The sequence below is a fragment of the Lates calcarifer genome, linkage group LG9 (assembly GCF_001640805.2).
Source record: "Lates calcarifer isolate ASB-BC8 linkage group LG9, TLL_Latcal_v3, whole genome shotgun sequence".
Taxonomy (NCBI): Eukaryota; Metazoa; Chordata; class Actinopteri; family Centropomidae; genus Lates; species Lates calcarifer.
In genome coordinates, this window is record NC_066841.1 from 16,171,572 (window position 1) to 16,188,515 (window position 16,944).

At 39.7% G+C, this 16,944-nt stretch overlaps 1 protein-coding gene across 1 annotated transcript in view; it reads left to right on the plus strand.

The window, feature by feature from the left end:
- fibcd1b (fibrinogen C domain containing 1b) overlaps positions 1-16,944 on the plus strand; it is a 94,154-nt gene that overhangs the window by 57,098 nt on the left and 20,112 nt on the right. The window contains 1 exon segment of the mRNA XM_018662529.2: positions 2,441-2,537. Within this exon segment, the coding sequence (XP_018518045.1) occupies positions 2,441-2,537 (97 nt within the window).

Sequence of the window (16,944 nt, forward strand, 5' to 3'; positions counted from 1 at the left end):
TGTAAAATCACTCAGGCAGGTGAATACACTGAAAACACAGGAAGGTGAGATTTCTCTACCAAAAAGAGTAGGGAATAAAAGTAAAAATAAAGAGACAAATTCTGAAGCAGTGTCTTTCTAATGTTTTTACCACTGAACTGTGATACACAATACTATAGATAAATCAGCATGCTATTGTGGGTCATGACTTTAGAGGATTATCTCCATTGTTTTATTATTTGTATGTGTATTTTCTAAGCCATATATTCAAGTGACTGGAGAACTCCAATGCCTATGTCTAGAATATCACTGAAAAAGGCTGAGGCTTGATTCCATGTAGACTGTATTCAGCTGTCATACCCTGTCACTATGCTTAATGCCAAGTGTAAAGTAAAACATACAGTATAAGTGCACAATATTAGTTTTGTTTTATTAACTGAATTACAATCAGACAAGTAGTTGCCACCACTCCATCTGTGTTAAGATTTTCTATAGCTGTACTCCATTCCATGTATGAGTGATGGATGACACTTCTTTTATACACTGTCTACCTACCATTTGAAATCTGTCGTGATAATATATACCTCTGTACTTACAATGAAGGTACATAAAAAATATTACTGTGCTGCAGTGTCAAATCTCGAGCCACATAATAGTTTCTTATGAGACAGAATATAGAACTGTTTATATGAAATAATTTTTGAATGAGTAACACAGAGCTGCAGTAAATTATTGCTCATGTTAATATTCAATAACACCATCATACTAATAAGTTTCCCTCAGTAAGGAGTCAAATTCTGTATAACCGTCGACAAAGATTTCCATGTCAACAAATGGAAGCTAAGGATAATCACTGACATCATTAGATAGAACTGGGACACTAGTCTGATGGTCTAGTGCACTGCGACTGGAGCTAAGCCTGTGAAAGTCGTATGCAACAGATCCCTTACAAATCCATGTGTTTCTATACATGTATATATAATTGACAGCCTACTAATGTGTTATCTATGCAGCCACAGCCTGATACATTTTATTCCTCTGTGCTATGCACCACTGTTGTCTGCAAACTATTAAAAATATATCACTGACTTACACTGTTGCACTGAGTGATGCTCACTAGAGCACCAAATGCATGTTAATCTGAAGCTGAAAATAGTCCCCAACAACTGCATGGTTTACTCCTGTGTGGGTAACACTGCCTAAAGACTAGAAACCGAGTTGCATAGCCTTTTTCAAAAAGTGAATCTACATATTTGTGAGATGTTTGACTTACATCTTGATATATCTTTCCATACTCACTTATTGTTGTATTTTCAGTGTGTATGTTGGCAAATACATTTGTCCATTAGAGAGCACAGACAAACAGATTTTTACATTTACAGAAAAAAAGAGTAACAAATCTAAAGAATCTGTATCAAGATTGTTTGTTTAAGTTAAGTGTTTAGGTTCAGGTTAAAAAAATGTTATGATTGTGCAATAAGTGAAGAATTCAGTCATAGGACTGTGTTGAAAGACTGAGGAATCTAGCATCTTTAAGGATAAGAAAGAAAATCCCTAAAATCATTATATGGTGTTGATAAGTGATGATAATGATGATTAAGATTAACACAATTTAGGGGATCAGAATGATGAGGATAAAGATTTTGCCATTGCTCTGCAGGATTTTTGCTCTTTGTCTGCGCTGATGTTAAAAGCAAATATGGCTGTTGGTTCCATCTGGTACCTTATGGTATGTTAGGGGATTAGTCACGCTGAGCATAAACTGTCTCAGGGAATTTCCTTTGTCATTTCAACATTAACACAGCCTTCCAACAGCTACTCCTGCGCTATTTTCCATCTGCATGCATTTCCTCCTCTGGAGCAAATTTCCAATTTCCCTTCATCATAAGCCTGACACTTGACATGTCAGCACTTTTAATGGATAGAATATTTCATTGGGTGATAAAGATACAGCACCTTTGCGCGCATGCGCACAACCACAGCTGGGCTAAATTGTTAAATATCTGCTATTTTAATGTTCCCTTTGTTTCTCGTGCTGAAAGGGTTTCTATAATTTCTCCACACATCATTGCTTTATAGAATTTTGTGATTCACAGGACAGAGGAATAGAAATGTCTCTCTCTCTCTACATGTATTTAGGATTATTGTTTTATGAATATCATCTCTTTCCTGAGATTTCAATTAAGTATGCAGATTCCATGGCGATTTGATTCAAAGTCAGTCAGGATTTAATGGATTCCTTTTATTAGCTTCCAACAAATTGCCTTTTTAGTGGGAAGAGCATCTGCATTATTCATTTGTGAAAGAGCAAGCATTTATGAGTTCATCTAGTTTAGTTCTAGATGAGCTCAGCGACCTGGACTTGGGATGACTCATCACAGAGGAGGATGAAACACTTGCACTGTGCGAGATGAATCTCATCTGACCCCTGACCTCTTGCCTTGCTGTCTTGGCTGTGTAGGTGATCCAGCGCAGGGAGGATGGCTCGGTGAACTTCTTTAGAGGATGGGAGTCCTATCGTGAGGGATTTGGCAAGATCACTGGCGAACACTGGCTCGGTAAGTGGCTCAGGGGTGTGTGTGTGTGTGTGTATGTGTGTGTCTGTGTGTTTTTGGAAATGTATGAGTCATGTACCTGAGTATTGTTGCCTGCAATAACATGCCAAGCCAAACCCTAAAAAGCAGAGTTCCACACAGTATTGTTAACTTTGGTCACCTAGCTGTATAGTTACATCTCAGTGAGGAGACTTTATAAAACTCATCATCTCATCAACCATGTAGTGACAGCCAGTATGACATGAAATCAGTGCAGCACTCAAACTCAACACAGAAAGAAGACAGAAACTCAGTCACAGGGAGTGATGGATCAAGATAAACAGACAAAGCTGAGAGATTAGACATTGTTGGTCCCTCATATCGTCAAGCATTTAGTAATATATGTAGTGCTGTGACAACGAAAACCACTTCAGTGACAGGGACAAAGAATATTCTAGCAAATTAAAAGATATGTATAAAGTGCACTTTACATAACACATCAACAGTGTAAACTCCTTTTATTTTTTTAACCTCACAGCTTTTTCATGGTTGCCTTCTGCTTAAAATTTTTCTGTGTGCTTGTCCAAATCCTTGTATTTCTTGCTGGCAGCGTGACACATTAGTCCATGGCTCCCCTCAAATTTGACAGGGAAAGAATGCCAACAAAAGAATGAATTCGACTGTGAAATTGTCAACTTTGTCAAAGCCAAAATCCTCGTCTTCATACTCCCTTTCATTAACTGTACCAAAATATTTCTTCTTGGGGGGGGGGGGGGTCCCTCTCGTGGCTCTGAGTTACTTGTTTGCTCTTGTAAAGTACGCACTTGAGATGTGGCAGCGATGGCACCCACATAACATTTTAATTGGATTATATATTGACTTTCATATGACATATTGGGTTTATTTTTGTCTGTTTATACTCACAATCCAGCATGTTTAAAAAAATGAATAAATAAACCCTGAAGACCTGAAAGGGCACAGAACACAGTTACTTCTCTCCATCACAGACAGGCCTCTTAGCTTCTTTTTCAATTAGCCTGACATCTGTTCACATAGTGGGAGAGCAGGAGCCGGAGTCTGAAAGGCTGGTTTCTCACATCAGGTGTTAAGTATGAAAATTGACAATGTAAAAAAGCACATATTAGGACAAATACAGGACAGATGACTTAAAGAGCAACTTGCAGGTTGGAGACCACAGTGAACCAATGTATAAAGAAAAGATGTAGAAACTAGACTAAAAAAATATACTTATATATACACTACAATGACTTCTGGAGCCATTTTTGTGAGAGAATTTTCCTTACACATCTAAAAACGACAAACTAGAAGTGACATAACATAGGGGAGTGGCCAAGTTAGAGGAAGTTTAACATTAATACATATGGATCCAAATGTGAGTTTTGAAACTGAAGAGGTTGAAAATTTATATTTGTATGTATGACGGAGCACAGTTGTATAATTATGAGCCTACTGTGCCTTTAAGAGACCAGGAACAGACCGGAGTTAGGAGAAATAACAGCCACAGGAGAGAGACTGAGCTGTGGTGTAAGGAGGACAAGTGGAGGACTGGCCAGGTGTCTCTGTGAGTGAGCGGCGTTAGCTAATGACATCTAACGATGGCTAACACTGTGTCCACATCACAACATTATAGAGTTTCACATCACATTGCATATCAGGATAAAACAAAACCAGTACTGATCGTCTGCTACTGGCAGGAGTATGGATAGTTAAATTAAGATACTCTTTAATGAGTGTCCGCTTATATCAGTCATGTCTCGCACTGCATAATAAAGAGAGGCAGAGAGGCTCTGTGGCGATTGCTGCCGCTGTCGCCACCACTGACAGCAGAACCAGAAGCTGCTAACAGTGCGTCTGGTGAGGCATGAGTTGATCACAGGAACCGTTCTAGTAATAAGTCTCACATGGTTCTGGACTCTATATCCCATCTTTATCACATCGCCAGAAATATAATCCTCCTGTCTGAAATGAGCGCTGCACACATCCGTGTTTTTAGTCACAGATAATTTTAGTAACAAATAATTCAGCACGATCAGACATGGATATTACACTGTAAAACTACCAAAAATCACACTACTGCTCAAACTCACCATCACCTACTACTGCACATTGTGTAGAGTCGGAGGCAACAACACTGACTCCCCTATGTGATGTAATATGACGTGATGTTGAAAAAAAAATGCGTTTTTAGGAGCTTAGCTGAAAACAGACACTTTTTCCTCTTTTATGTCTTGTAAAACATATAAACTCTTGAGTTAACTTTTCAAGTGGTCATTTTCAGACATTAGGTATAAATCTAATGTTGTAAAAAAAATTAACCTGCAAGTTGCTCTTTAACTGGAAGCAACTGCAGCTGTGGAGTTAGATTCTGCATGTAATCACTGTAGTCACAGACAAAATCAACATGTCTCTCAGATCTCAGCCTCGAATTGCTACATAATCTCAATTATCATCCCTTTGTACTAAAACATCCCTAGAGACATGCCTCACTGGTATTTTGTTCTTTTTGTTCGTTTTGTTAAACATTCAGTCCATTGCAGTATGTCACTATAGATACTTATAGACACGATCTCTGCACAGCCTCAAACAGGCAATAGAAAAAAACCCAGCAAGAATCTCAAAAGGATTTAAATGGTGAGAGACCTTCGTTTATTGTTGAAAACATGACCCTGGGCTTGTACTTGGATGCTGCATTTCTGAACCATTAGCCACCATTCAAGCACTCGCTCCTTCACTCCTGATCCCAGAGCCTTCAGGGCTACTCCCACTTCCCACATGCTGCACGTACTGTGACTGCACTGTGATTCATGGCAGAGAAATTCTGATGGTGACAGCACTCTGGCGAGATGCGTGCCCGACTTTGACTCATCCAATCAAACTAGGTTGCTGTGAAAACAACTTAGCCTATGAACTTCATAAAACCTGTCATTTAACTAGAAGGTTCAGTTGGCAAGATACTGGGGTAATTAGCTGTTTCATATTTTTAGTAGTGCATTACTGATCAAAAGTTCTGGTCTGCTCATACAAAAACACCAGTCCCAATAACAAGCATTTGCAGAAATGTTATTTCCTGAGTATATTTTGGATTGGGCAGCAGGGTGTTAATGAGCTATCACCATGGAAAATTTGTGTGTATCTTTAAAATATCTCATCACAGTTTGCTCAAGTTCAGAGTGGTAGTGTAAATGGAGCTTGAAGAAGTCTATTTCTGTAAAAAAAAAAACAAAAAAAAACACACACACTTGGTCACGGTCAAGGTCATGGATGTACCATACAGCAGCTGAGACACTCTCTCATCAGTACTCTGAATTAAAGCACTCTTTCACTCACATAACACTTCAAGAGCCATACTGTGGACAATATCTGTGGGCAGCTCAGCTTGCATGCATGCTTAATATTGTACAATAATGATGGCACATGATAAAGGATTTGCTGTCATAGTTTTATTGCAATCAATTTGTTGCACTCACAAACTCAAAACAAATATGCTGCAGATCCTAGAACTACAATTTCTGCACCTACAGGGAAATAATACATGCTGCAGTTTTAAACACTTGTGCCACCTGCAGACAATGGGCGGTACAGCTGAATTTTTTTCTTTTATGTAACTGCTGTTTTAAGAGTTTGCTAGTTTAGACTTTACTAATATTTTACACTTGAAACATTTAGTAGTTAAAATGAAGTCATTAATAAAATGAAACATCATTGTGTCCCACTAATCTGGAACAGAAATTTTAAAAAAATTAAATAGAAAGATATAATTTATTTCTGTTGCTGTCTCAGTAATTAATAACTCACAGTATGCAAAATGGTTGGATTGCATGTCCGTCTGGGAATGCCGCCACATATATTACCCAAACCCGCATGGTTTTGGGTGCTTTATCACCTCCACTACTCTGTGTCCTTGCTAGACACAGGAAAGTGTGTATATACTTTATAGCATTTCAGAGTTTAGGTGAATTAATGTAGATCTAGGTCTCTTTGCTGACCTGAGGCCATTACAGAGTGCAGCCCATAATAAAAAACGTGGTTAGTGGAGTGGAGTGCCAAGCTAGATCTCCCCATGGTATGCTGTAGGAACATGGTGGGAATATGGAAAGCCCTGGATTTAGCAGAATGAATTTGAATGAGCCAGCAGGCTACTTTGAACCTTTCGGAGTACCCTTGCTCATTCAGGGTGTGCTGTTGTCTCGTCACCCCCATCATCGATTACCCTCAGGGCAAAAATGAAAAATGGATTCACGCTTGCCTGCAGCCTGGAAAGAAATTCATTGCAGCTACCACCTCCAGACCAATATTGCCCGCTAATGTCATCCGACACCTCTGAAGTACTGTACATTTCTCATTATCTTAATATGCCATTAAATTCTGGTTTCATTTTAGGATTTTTGTTATATGTACTGAACTTTTGATAGTGTGATGAGAGTGAAAATAATAGTCATGTTTTTAAAAAAAAAAAAAAAAAAAAAGGGCGAGAGAGAGTTAAATCCTGCATACTGGATTCTTTTGATGTGCATGCCAAATGACACAGTCAAAAATATGAGAAAATTCTAGCACATTTGGTACCACATGCATGAGGCTATAATGATCTAAACTCAATTTAGCATCAGAAAAGGGCCCAGTTCCGAGAAAATCAATAAAGATATCTTTCCATTTTGGCAGTTTGGCAGCTGAGGTGTTAATTAGTTGATGTGCTCAAAGATTTTAATTGGTGTGTCAATTCTATCGAGAGTAATTGCACCAATCTTTCTCACTTGGCAAGGAATTTATTCTACTTCTATTTATGATAAAAGTGCTAGTGCTCCACTTTGATTTAAGGCAGTGTGAAGTTACAGTATAATGATGAAGGTATAGTGTTGATATGCTTGTATGTTTACATGCGTTAGGTTGCTTGTTTTGATATAAAGCATGAGTCTCGAGAGAGAGATGAGATTTGGTACCTGTTTTTTCTTTTCCTCTTCTATTTCTATTCTAATTGAATGGCATTGTGCATCACTTCTCTCCAATTACTTGATGACAGTTTATGTCAAGCAAGCAAATAATTGGGGTCCCATGGCTCAACAGAAAGATAGATTTTCTGCATGCTGTGTGTATAACTGTAAAGACTAAAATATTGCTGAATAATCTCTCCCAAAGGAATATGTATAAAGAGCAGAAAACTGGGTCAAGGCAGTTCCACTGTCACCATCAAATCTATCAGACACCTGGTCTCCGAGGCTGATGTAGACTTGTCTACCTGTAATATAGGTCCTAAAACAGTTTAATGTTGTCCCAAAGAGAGTAACCTAGTTTTCCAGATGGCCTATTACAATAATATAACTTGGTCTGTAGTGCTGAAAGCCACACTTTCCAGCAGAAAAGAGATAGATAAATTGTCTATTGTCATATTCAAGTCCTGTCTCTCTCCTGGCTTCATGTCTATAAACTGCAGCTATAATTTATTCTTGTGTACAAACAAAATATAACAAAAACTCAAAGGTGTCACTATAGCTGTGCATTGTAGAATTATGGAATATTGGTCTAAAGCTGACACAACCAATTTCCAGTGACATTTTGTCCTTTTCTTTCTGTGAAACCTATCATCAGGGGAATGACATTCAGAAGAAATGTTTCAGTGTTTTGAAGGCTGTTTGTCAGAACGTTTATTTTTTGGTTTAGAAGCCAATCAGGTGTTTGAAAGCATAACTGTAGGAACCTCCCAGGAGAAGCATGTTTGGAATTACACTTAGATATAATTCCAAACATCTAAACTGAAACATTTTAAGAGTTTTCAAGTTAGTACTATCTGTGCACTGTGTACTGAATGCTGATTGATTGCTTTTTCTATAGGAAGAAAAACAGCAACACTTAAGATTCATGAGCAGTACTCAATTTTATTAATCAGTGGAGCATTAACAGCTTAATCAATACGTCTAAATGGAATTCTATTTTTTTGGTGGCTGCCAATAAAATAAATTAATATTCATTTGTTGTCATACCAACTGCTGGATTGGACTTCTGTCATCCATTTCTTTATTTACAATAAAAAGAGAGTTTGTCATCCTCCCTTTTCATTCAGTTTGTTTCATACTGCAGTCATTTTTGCCATGAATAACCCTTCTCTGAAATCAACACACATTTAGAACATGCAGTGGTTTACTGTGTCTTATGAAATCACTGCAACAAGAAGAGTTATTTGAGTATCTACCAAAGAAACCCTCAGTTTGGAAAGTAAAAGCTTGTAAAAAAAATCCTGTTCTCAAATCACAGTTTTTGAGTAGAATGATTCTGCAGTTTTGGGACTGCTGTCAATGGGTCCTAGAAACGCGGTCCATTGACAGCAGTCCCAAAACTGCAGCTTCCTCTACTGCAGGAACACAATAATGCAAGTTCTACATTTATAAGATCATTATATACAATTTCATTGAAGCAAAAGGAGCAACAGGCACTGCATCCTGAAGTTTGAATCATTTCAGGAAAAAATCGGTTGATCACTTATTAGCATTTTGAAACTGTATTTCAGTTTTATGGACACTCTAGTCTGAGGAGCAGCAGTCCTCTGCATGAGAAACAGCAGGGAAAAATATGCTAGAACTGCCAAGGCTCCGACCGTGGGAGTTTCAGAGTCTGCTCGAGAGTATATACCTGATGAGTCTTTGCTCTCTGGGCAATAAAACAGACAAACTCTTCAACAGAGCCAGCAAGAACTCCTTACTCTCTGTTACACTTAACTCATGTAAACCTGGTGAGGTGAATCCACCGTGGACATTACATTATATCTGCCTGGCTTTCTACTCTAAGGAGTGGGCTGCGTATTGGAGCTGGTGCATCAGGGAAATTAGGGGAGACAGAATCTGCTTTTATATCAGTGAAGGTTGGTGTATTGATGTCACAGTGTTAAAGAAAATCTGTTGCCCTCACCTTCAAGCTCTTTTCATAAAGAGTAAGCCGTTTTATTCACCACAGGAGTTTTCCTTCCTTTATTCTGGCCAGTGTTTACATCCTGCCTCAAGCCTGTGTGAGTGAGGCGCTGCAGCGCTTGGCTGACCAGATAACCAGTATGGAGCAAGAACACCCAGACTCTCTTCTCATTATTCTTGGGGGTTTTAAAAGAGCAAACCTCAGCAATGAACTGCACAAATACAGACAGTGTATTAAGTATCCCACTGGGAACAGAAACACACTGTGACACAGTATTAAAAGGATGCTTACTGTTCTGTCCCCTGATGCAGCTTTTGAACCCTGTGATTGCCCATCCTCTCCCAGCTTACGGGAAGCAGGAACTAAAATCCACAAAGCCCATGGTAAACACTGTGGAAAGATGGACCAACAATCTGATTGAGCGTACACACACTATCTTTGTGAGGCACAGATAGAGAGCATGTGCCTACCAAGACTTTCTTTTACTGTTTTACAGCCAAAGTCAGGCTTCATCGGGCCAAGGATAAGGTCTACAGCATTTGAAAAGAAATTTGAGCAGACAAAAGAAACCGCACTGACAGCTTAAAAACCAAAGCATCATCCCTGGCTCTAAGTCTTTTCCTTCACACACCCAATTTCACCTGCATGCTGCATCAATGAAGAGGAGGTCCTTTTCAGAGACAAAAGACCAGGAAAGCCCTAGGCCCAGATGGTGCCTCACGCTCCTGTCTGAAGGCCTGTGGTGACCAACTGGCTCCTGTCTCCACACAGATCTTCAACAGATCATTCAGTCTGTGTGAAGTTCTGCCCTGCTTCAAATGCTCCAGAATCATACTGCTCATAAACCTTGCATCACAGAAACAAGAACTACAAACCCATTGTCTTCATATCTGTGGTCGCAAAAAAATCTCTGAAAAACGAGCCTTGGCCCTAACTAAAGCACATCACAGGCCCCCTGCTGGATCCCCTGCAGTTTTCCTACTGGGCAAACACGTTAGTTAATGAAGCAGTCATTATGGCACTGCACTCTATCCTGCAACAGTTCTGCTGCCTGGAGAGTTACTGTATGCAAGGATACTCTGCTCCTCCTCTGCTCAAAACTCACTCACTCAACGTACATACAGTCTTCTTCCAGTGGATCACCAACTTCCTGAAAGACAGGAACGAGCAGGAGAGGCTGGGGGGATTTGTATCCAGTTCTGGTATTCCCCAGGGATAGGTATTGCTCTTTTCCTATTGCACACATGACTGTACCTCTGGGAGCACTGGTCTTATCTGAGACTCAGCTCCCCGTACTAGCTCTTTCACTGACTCTGCAACACCGTGGCTACCATGGAATATTTTCAGTTTCAGGCCAAGCTTCATAAAGAAGCCCAGCTGAGGGTGTACTTCCTGTTCCAGTTGAGGAAGTTCATCTTTAATTCTATGTACTTACAGTTAGGTGCCCCCCCCCCTCGAATCCCCATTTATATGAGTCTGATTCAGTTTGGGCTGTTAAGCAGGGCAAGAACAGACTACAACAGAGGGATCACTGGCACCAACCTGACTACCCTCCAGGACTTGTACACCACCTGAGTCAGCAAATGTGGTTCCAGACCCTTTCAACCTTGGCCTAGAATTACTTAACTCCTCCCTCCTGGCAGGTGTTTAAAGGTCTGAATGGGACTGTTTGTACAATCCCATATCCACCTTCTCTCACAGGATTTCCAGTCAGTACTGCCCACTCTGGCAGATGTTCCATGCCACCCCAGCCTTATCTTGTGGGGATTCTGATCTCTGTCGCCCGTAATACAGTTTTCTGTCGGAAATCTGTCTGCAGGGGAAATAAGACACATGTAGCTGTTATGGATTGTTTTAATCTAAAAGAAAAATGCTAATATAGTTACTCAACTGTTTAATAAGCCAGCTGTAGAAGACGTGAACTGAAAATAAGCCTTATTAAGTTCCTTCAAAAAACAGCTCCAGCCTGAGGCGGTGGGAGAAGTGGATGAAAATGTTACGGATCGTGTCCTTGTTTCTCTGACAGTTTATGTCATTTCCCATAGCAAGAGATGCAAACCAGATGCTGTAACATCAGACTTCAGAGCAACAGTGATACTGTTTTATTTTTTTACACCAGATTTGGCTTACGGATTGCAGTTTTGCAAAATTCTACTGATGTTTAAATAACATCTTTGTATCCAGCTGCACTAGGAGTGTACAAAGAGAGAGAGTGAGAACAAGTAGGCAAACAACAGGAAAAAACAAATTGAACTAAACTTAATTTGGTGCCGTATTTGGAGGCTTTCATATTTTCATATATGAACTTTCATGATGACTGGGTAAATGGATCTGTGTACCTCACTGTGTACCAAAACAAGTAGGCACAGAAACATATGTCATTACAGTAATGAACTAATAATTCAGCCATAGGATGTCTGTAAACAATACCTGCCCCACCCACTCACCCAACCATAAGGCACTGTTCTTATCAGTGGGCTTACATTTTAATCTCACATTATGAACACATGATGATGCATTGGCAACCTGCAGTCATTCTTTTTATGTCCGAGCATGCAAGCATACTTGACCAATAAACTTAGCTCTGATTCTTATTGGCCATTAGCATATAGATTCAATAAAGGAAAAATGATAGCCCAATAGGCAAAACTGCTGGCATTATTTCTCTATTATTCAATTTCTGCACCACCAAATGACATACAACAGAATCATTTTTCCCTCAAAGTATTTAGTGATTCTCTTTTCACTCGGGGTGCCCAAAGCATGTCATATCATCATACTGTATTTTTGTGATGGTCCCCAGCAGTGTGAGAGAGGGAACAGTGTAATAAGACCCATGTGTCTTGACTGCTCTGCCTGGAAGTTGTCCTCTATCTGAAAGAGAGCCTTGTTGTGATTTAACATTCCTCGGGTGACTGCCTCATTAAAGATACACTTAGAGCTGCCACTGAGAAGAAATAGAAAAGCAAACCTTTATTTTCCTCTTCTACAGCCTTTTCTCTTGCCTGTCACTAAAATTGCACAAAATTCTGCCGAAGATAGCAGTATTAACCACTTTACATACTGCTCACCTTTAACAAGTGGGGCATGTGCCAGTGCTATAATTGAGCTCTTAGCCTGGCCCCACGTATTGTAAGCTTGTATGATTATAGGGAGGTGAGCCGCAAAGAATAAGACATTTGTGTGTTTGTGTGTGTTTATGGGAAAGTGTGAGTGCAGATGGGAGCCAGGCAAGGGGATGACTATAATTTGGAGATGGGCATTTCACAGGCTCAGCTGTCTGTGTCAGTCCTTAGCGAGTGAGGACCACTTCATGTGAAAAAGGCAGCCTGAAAATACGTAGGAGAGAGAACAGTCTGCAGTGAGTCAGAAAAATGTTAAAGCAAAGATATCAATAAAAAAGATATATAATAACATCTTTCTGGTAAGTAACATCAGTGCTGCTCCCCAAGTAACAATGAAGGAGGAGATACTAAGAAATACAATGACAAACACACTCACGCCCATCTGTAATCATACACAATACACATGGTAAACCACTTAGTATACTATTTGCCAAACATGTTCTTTTGCTACTTTATTCCATTCATTTCTCAGCTACCCCTTGTATCTTCATCTCTTTTCTACGGCAGGAGTCCTACCCATGTTTCCCAGATCAATGTGAAACAGCACAGTCTGAGGCAATTAACTCTCAGCCTGTAGAACTACTCAGAGCTTAGAGGAGCAGAGGAGCTACACACAGCAGGGGAGCTCATTCATCTTTGGTCTTGATAGAACCCACTGTCCACACACACGCACCCATGCTACAACACATATACAATACAACTGAAGGAACTGATGTGACTAGGGAAAAAATTGCTTAAAGAGAGCATTTATTCACTTTGATAAATACAAATAATGCTCTGTGTATGGACATGATATGTAAAGACACACTGTTGATTACACTGTAATTCTGCTCAGAGAAAAAGAAGAGCAGGGCATTACAGCTTTCTGTTGTTGAACTACGTGAACCACTGAAAAAAATCTCATAACCCGAACCCACCACTTCCAAGGTGGTTGATCCTTGTTTTGACTGCATGGTGCACCATCCTCTGGTTCACACATTTAAAACATGTAGCAATGCAGCCACAGTGTACCAAGTCGTTCTGTGTGTTTACCTTATGCAACTATTTCTCTATTTTTTATCACTTTATTCCTCCTAATCTTTTTCTTTCCCACGGACCCATGTACAAACACATCCTTACACACATTTATCCTCCACAGCTTGCCTCTTCCACAATGCAGCATCCTGAGGCTTGTATTTACATTCTTGTCACGCAGTAGAAAACCTAAAGAGGACTGTATCTACAAAAGAGAGCACAAATCAAAGAACATCACAATTCCTGTGAAAATGACAGCCCATTTAGCCTTACTTTGTGTATTTTCTTTCCCCATTATTTTGTCTGTGGACCCTTAGTTTTGTGCGATTGAAATAAGCGAGGGAAGGTCAGTATGACCATGAAAAGAGGGGCCAAGGGTTTGAATAAACATCCAATCATACTCATGGGGACTATTCATAAACCTCCCCCTTCTCCTCCACCTTTACTTTGCATACATGAGTCTGGATGGAATTGCCTCACAAACCTGCAGAAACATTTAGGGTAGACAGCAGCACTGATTGCTCTTAAAGCAATCTGTTCAGAGAGCCAGAGGAGTAAAAATCACAGCCAAAACAACTGCTGTAGATGTGTCTTGACCCTGTCGATGGTTCATCTGTTTAAAAAAAAAAAAAAAAAAAAATCTGCCAAACACTCCAATCATATGTTGCTGCTTCTTCTCTCAGCTTGGCAGCAGCACCACTGACAGCAGCAAGGTCAAGGGTCAGTACCTTTCACCGCTCACAGGTTAGCAAAGAGAGGGGGATGGAGTGCTGATCGATTGTTCCTTGGGAGATTTATTACTCCAGCCCTTAATAGATAGGTGAAGCTTCAGCCTCATTTAAACCCCAGGACTTTCAGTTGCACAGCTTGCTAATGTCCATGCCCATGCAGAATTTTGTGAGAATGTCTTATATATTGAGACATTAAGAGAGCTAGACAGGGAGGACAGGTGAAAAAATTGGAGAGATGATGAGCACAGACAAATTGGTGAGCTAGCTGGAAAAAGAAACAGATGACTGACATTAGCAAGGATTTGTTGGAGATTAAGTCAATGCACACTGGAGTAAGAGAAGGGGAGAGCAGAAGTGAAGGAGGGAGACAATCCAGTAGACTGTTAGGAGGGACGAGATGCACAAATGGAAGCATGGAGTCAAAAAAGGGCTGAAGCTAAAAAAATATTTTTATATCTCTTTATGAGTGCATATCCTTGCCAGGAATATGGTGTCAAGTGCATGTGCACATGTAGGTGCATACATGTAAAAACATCAAGCCTAAGTATGCACAGTCACAATGTGTATAAGAGGCTGATTTGAAGCTGGTGTAGAGTCAATAAAGGCTGCTACCTTGCAGGAAGGTCATAGCTTAGAGAAACTCTCCAGAAGGCTCTACACAGTCTCCCCCTGAACTCTCTCTGTTCCCGTTAGAGGGAATAAATAGCCTCATTATTCCGCCAGGCGCTCACCATCCATCCCTGTGTGTTGCTTCCATTGTTTCTAAAAAACTCCTATCGCTTTGCTGTGAAAACTCTTCATTCTGTCTGCCTCTCACAATTGTTCCCATAACCATATTCTAAGAATTATTGGACATTTTAAATTATTTGCACAATATAATTTGCCATTTGTCTATTGTACAATGTAGAACTAGTCCTTGTGATGTTTTGTTCTGCCTGAGGAAACAAATACTGCGAGCTGTTTACAGCAGGTGACATTAGATCCCCCAGACTCCACCAGAGAAACAAGATGTCAGTTTACATATCCTACAACATATCAGTGTGCTCTTTTAACACAACTACAAGGTCGTTAGCTGGTGCCCTTTTTACGACTCATTAACCACACAAATCATCATGTCACTACTGTATTTACAAAGCGTTGACAGAATTACTCTTGATGTACAGAATATTGTCTTATAAGAGATGCCAGCTGCATCTCTTCAGCTGATTTCACTAACACTGTACAGCCAACAATGTTTATTCTACTGTGTTTTGAGAGTTTGAAATTTTATATACTCATTCATATACAATACAGAAGAATAATTATTATATCAGCATGTTTTGCTTGCGCTGGGCGCTCTTTTATATGGGCCTGTAATGTCATAAAATAAGACACTGAGTAAACAGAATTGGGTTGAATAATATACTCCAATTGCATCATTTTATTACAACCTTGACTGACAAATAATCATCCAGACTGACCTGACTATTACACATTGATAGTCAGTTCTTTACAGTTGTTGGCCTGTGCATTTCTCCGCACACTGGCTTGGGTTTTAATTGAATGAACTGGCAGAGTAACATTTTAAGCCACTTAACTGTACAGGACCATAACCTATTCATTGTAGTTTCCCTGCTCAGTCTGCAATTATAATGTGTCTATAATACGACTTACAGTCACTCAGAATAATGCATTTTTTACTCTAATTCCATATGCCTAGGACCTTTCACAATACAATTACAACATGTTGAACCAAAGCAAAACAATACTCATTGTAATCACCTAGAGATGACCCAGACATCAGGAAAACAGTTGTTTTTTATGCCTTGTGCTGCTCTTTACAGTCAGTGTCTGCCTACACATTGTGCCCATGTGGCTCATACTGGCTTTCTACCCTGCAGATTTCCTCCCTCCAGCCGTATCCCCCTGATCATTATAATCGAGAAAACCATTTCATGGGGTAGTACAACCACCACCAGCAGTTTGCTAACACTGTGTTTAATTCTTCACCATGACACAGTGTACAATTTTAAGAGTGCTTCAGCAAGGGTGTTTCATATAATTGCTGCCATAATAACTGGCTCCACATGAAAAGGGCTTTATGAAGTTTATGCATTCTATTGGTTCCTGACTATTCACTTAATACTTGGAAAGACTATGAAAATCCTTGGAAAGGTACAATAATATGCTCTGTAGATGCATATAAATTATGCTTCTCTGAGGTCAGTGACAAGTGTCCCTCAGTGTGGCTGTGTGGGTGCTTTATATCGTCACATCCTGGCACATTTGCTCTGTGTGTTCTGTGTGCTTACTGAACTAAGTTACTTAAATGTTTTTCACACAAGATGTTACCTTTCAGAATCATTTTTCTCTTATTTCTCTTCCTAAATTTGCGCTTTACAACTCGTACTTACAAATCACATCATACATTCTCACTGATACACACTGCCTGCTTATCCTGATGCAGATGGATATTTAATACACATTTTCAAATATGCATGAGTAAGTGTTACTGGTGTACATACTCTTCTCCACTAGCAAAAGCCCCAGGAATATCTTACTCTACAAGGAACATTTAGAAGACTCTTAATTACTGCTAAATATAACACTTGTGAGTGAGTGTGAGTACATGTGTATATATGCATTCAGTGCATTTAATATGTC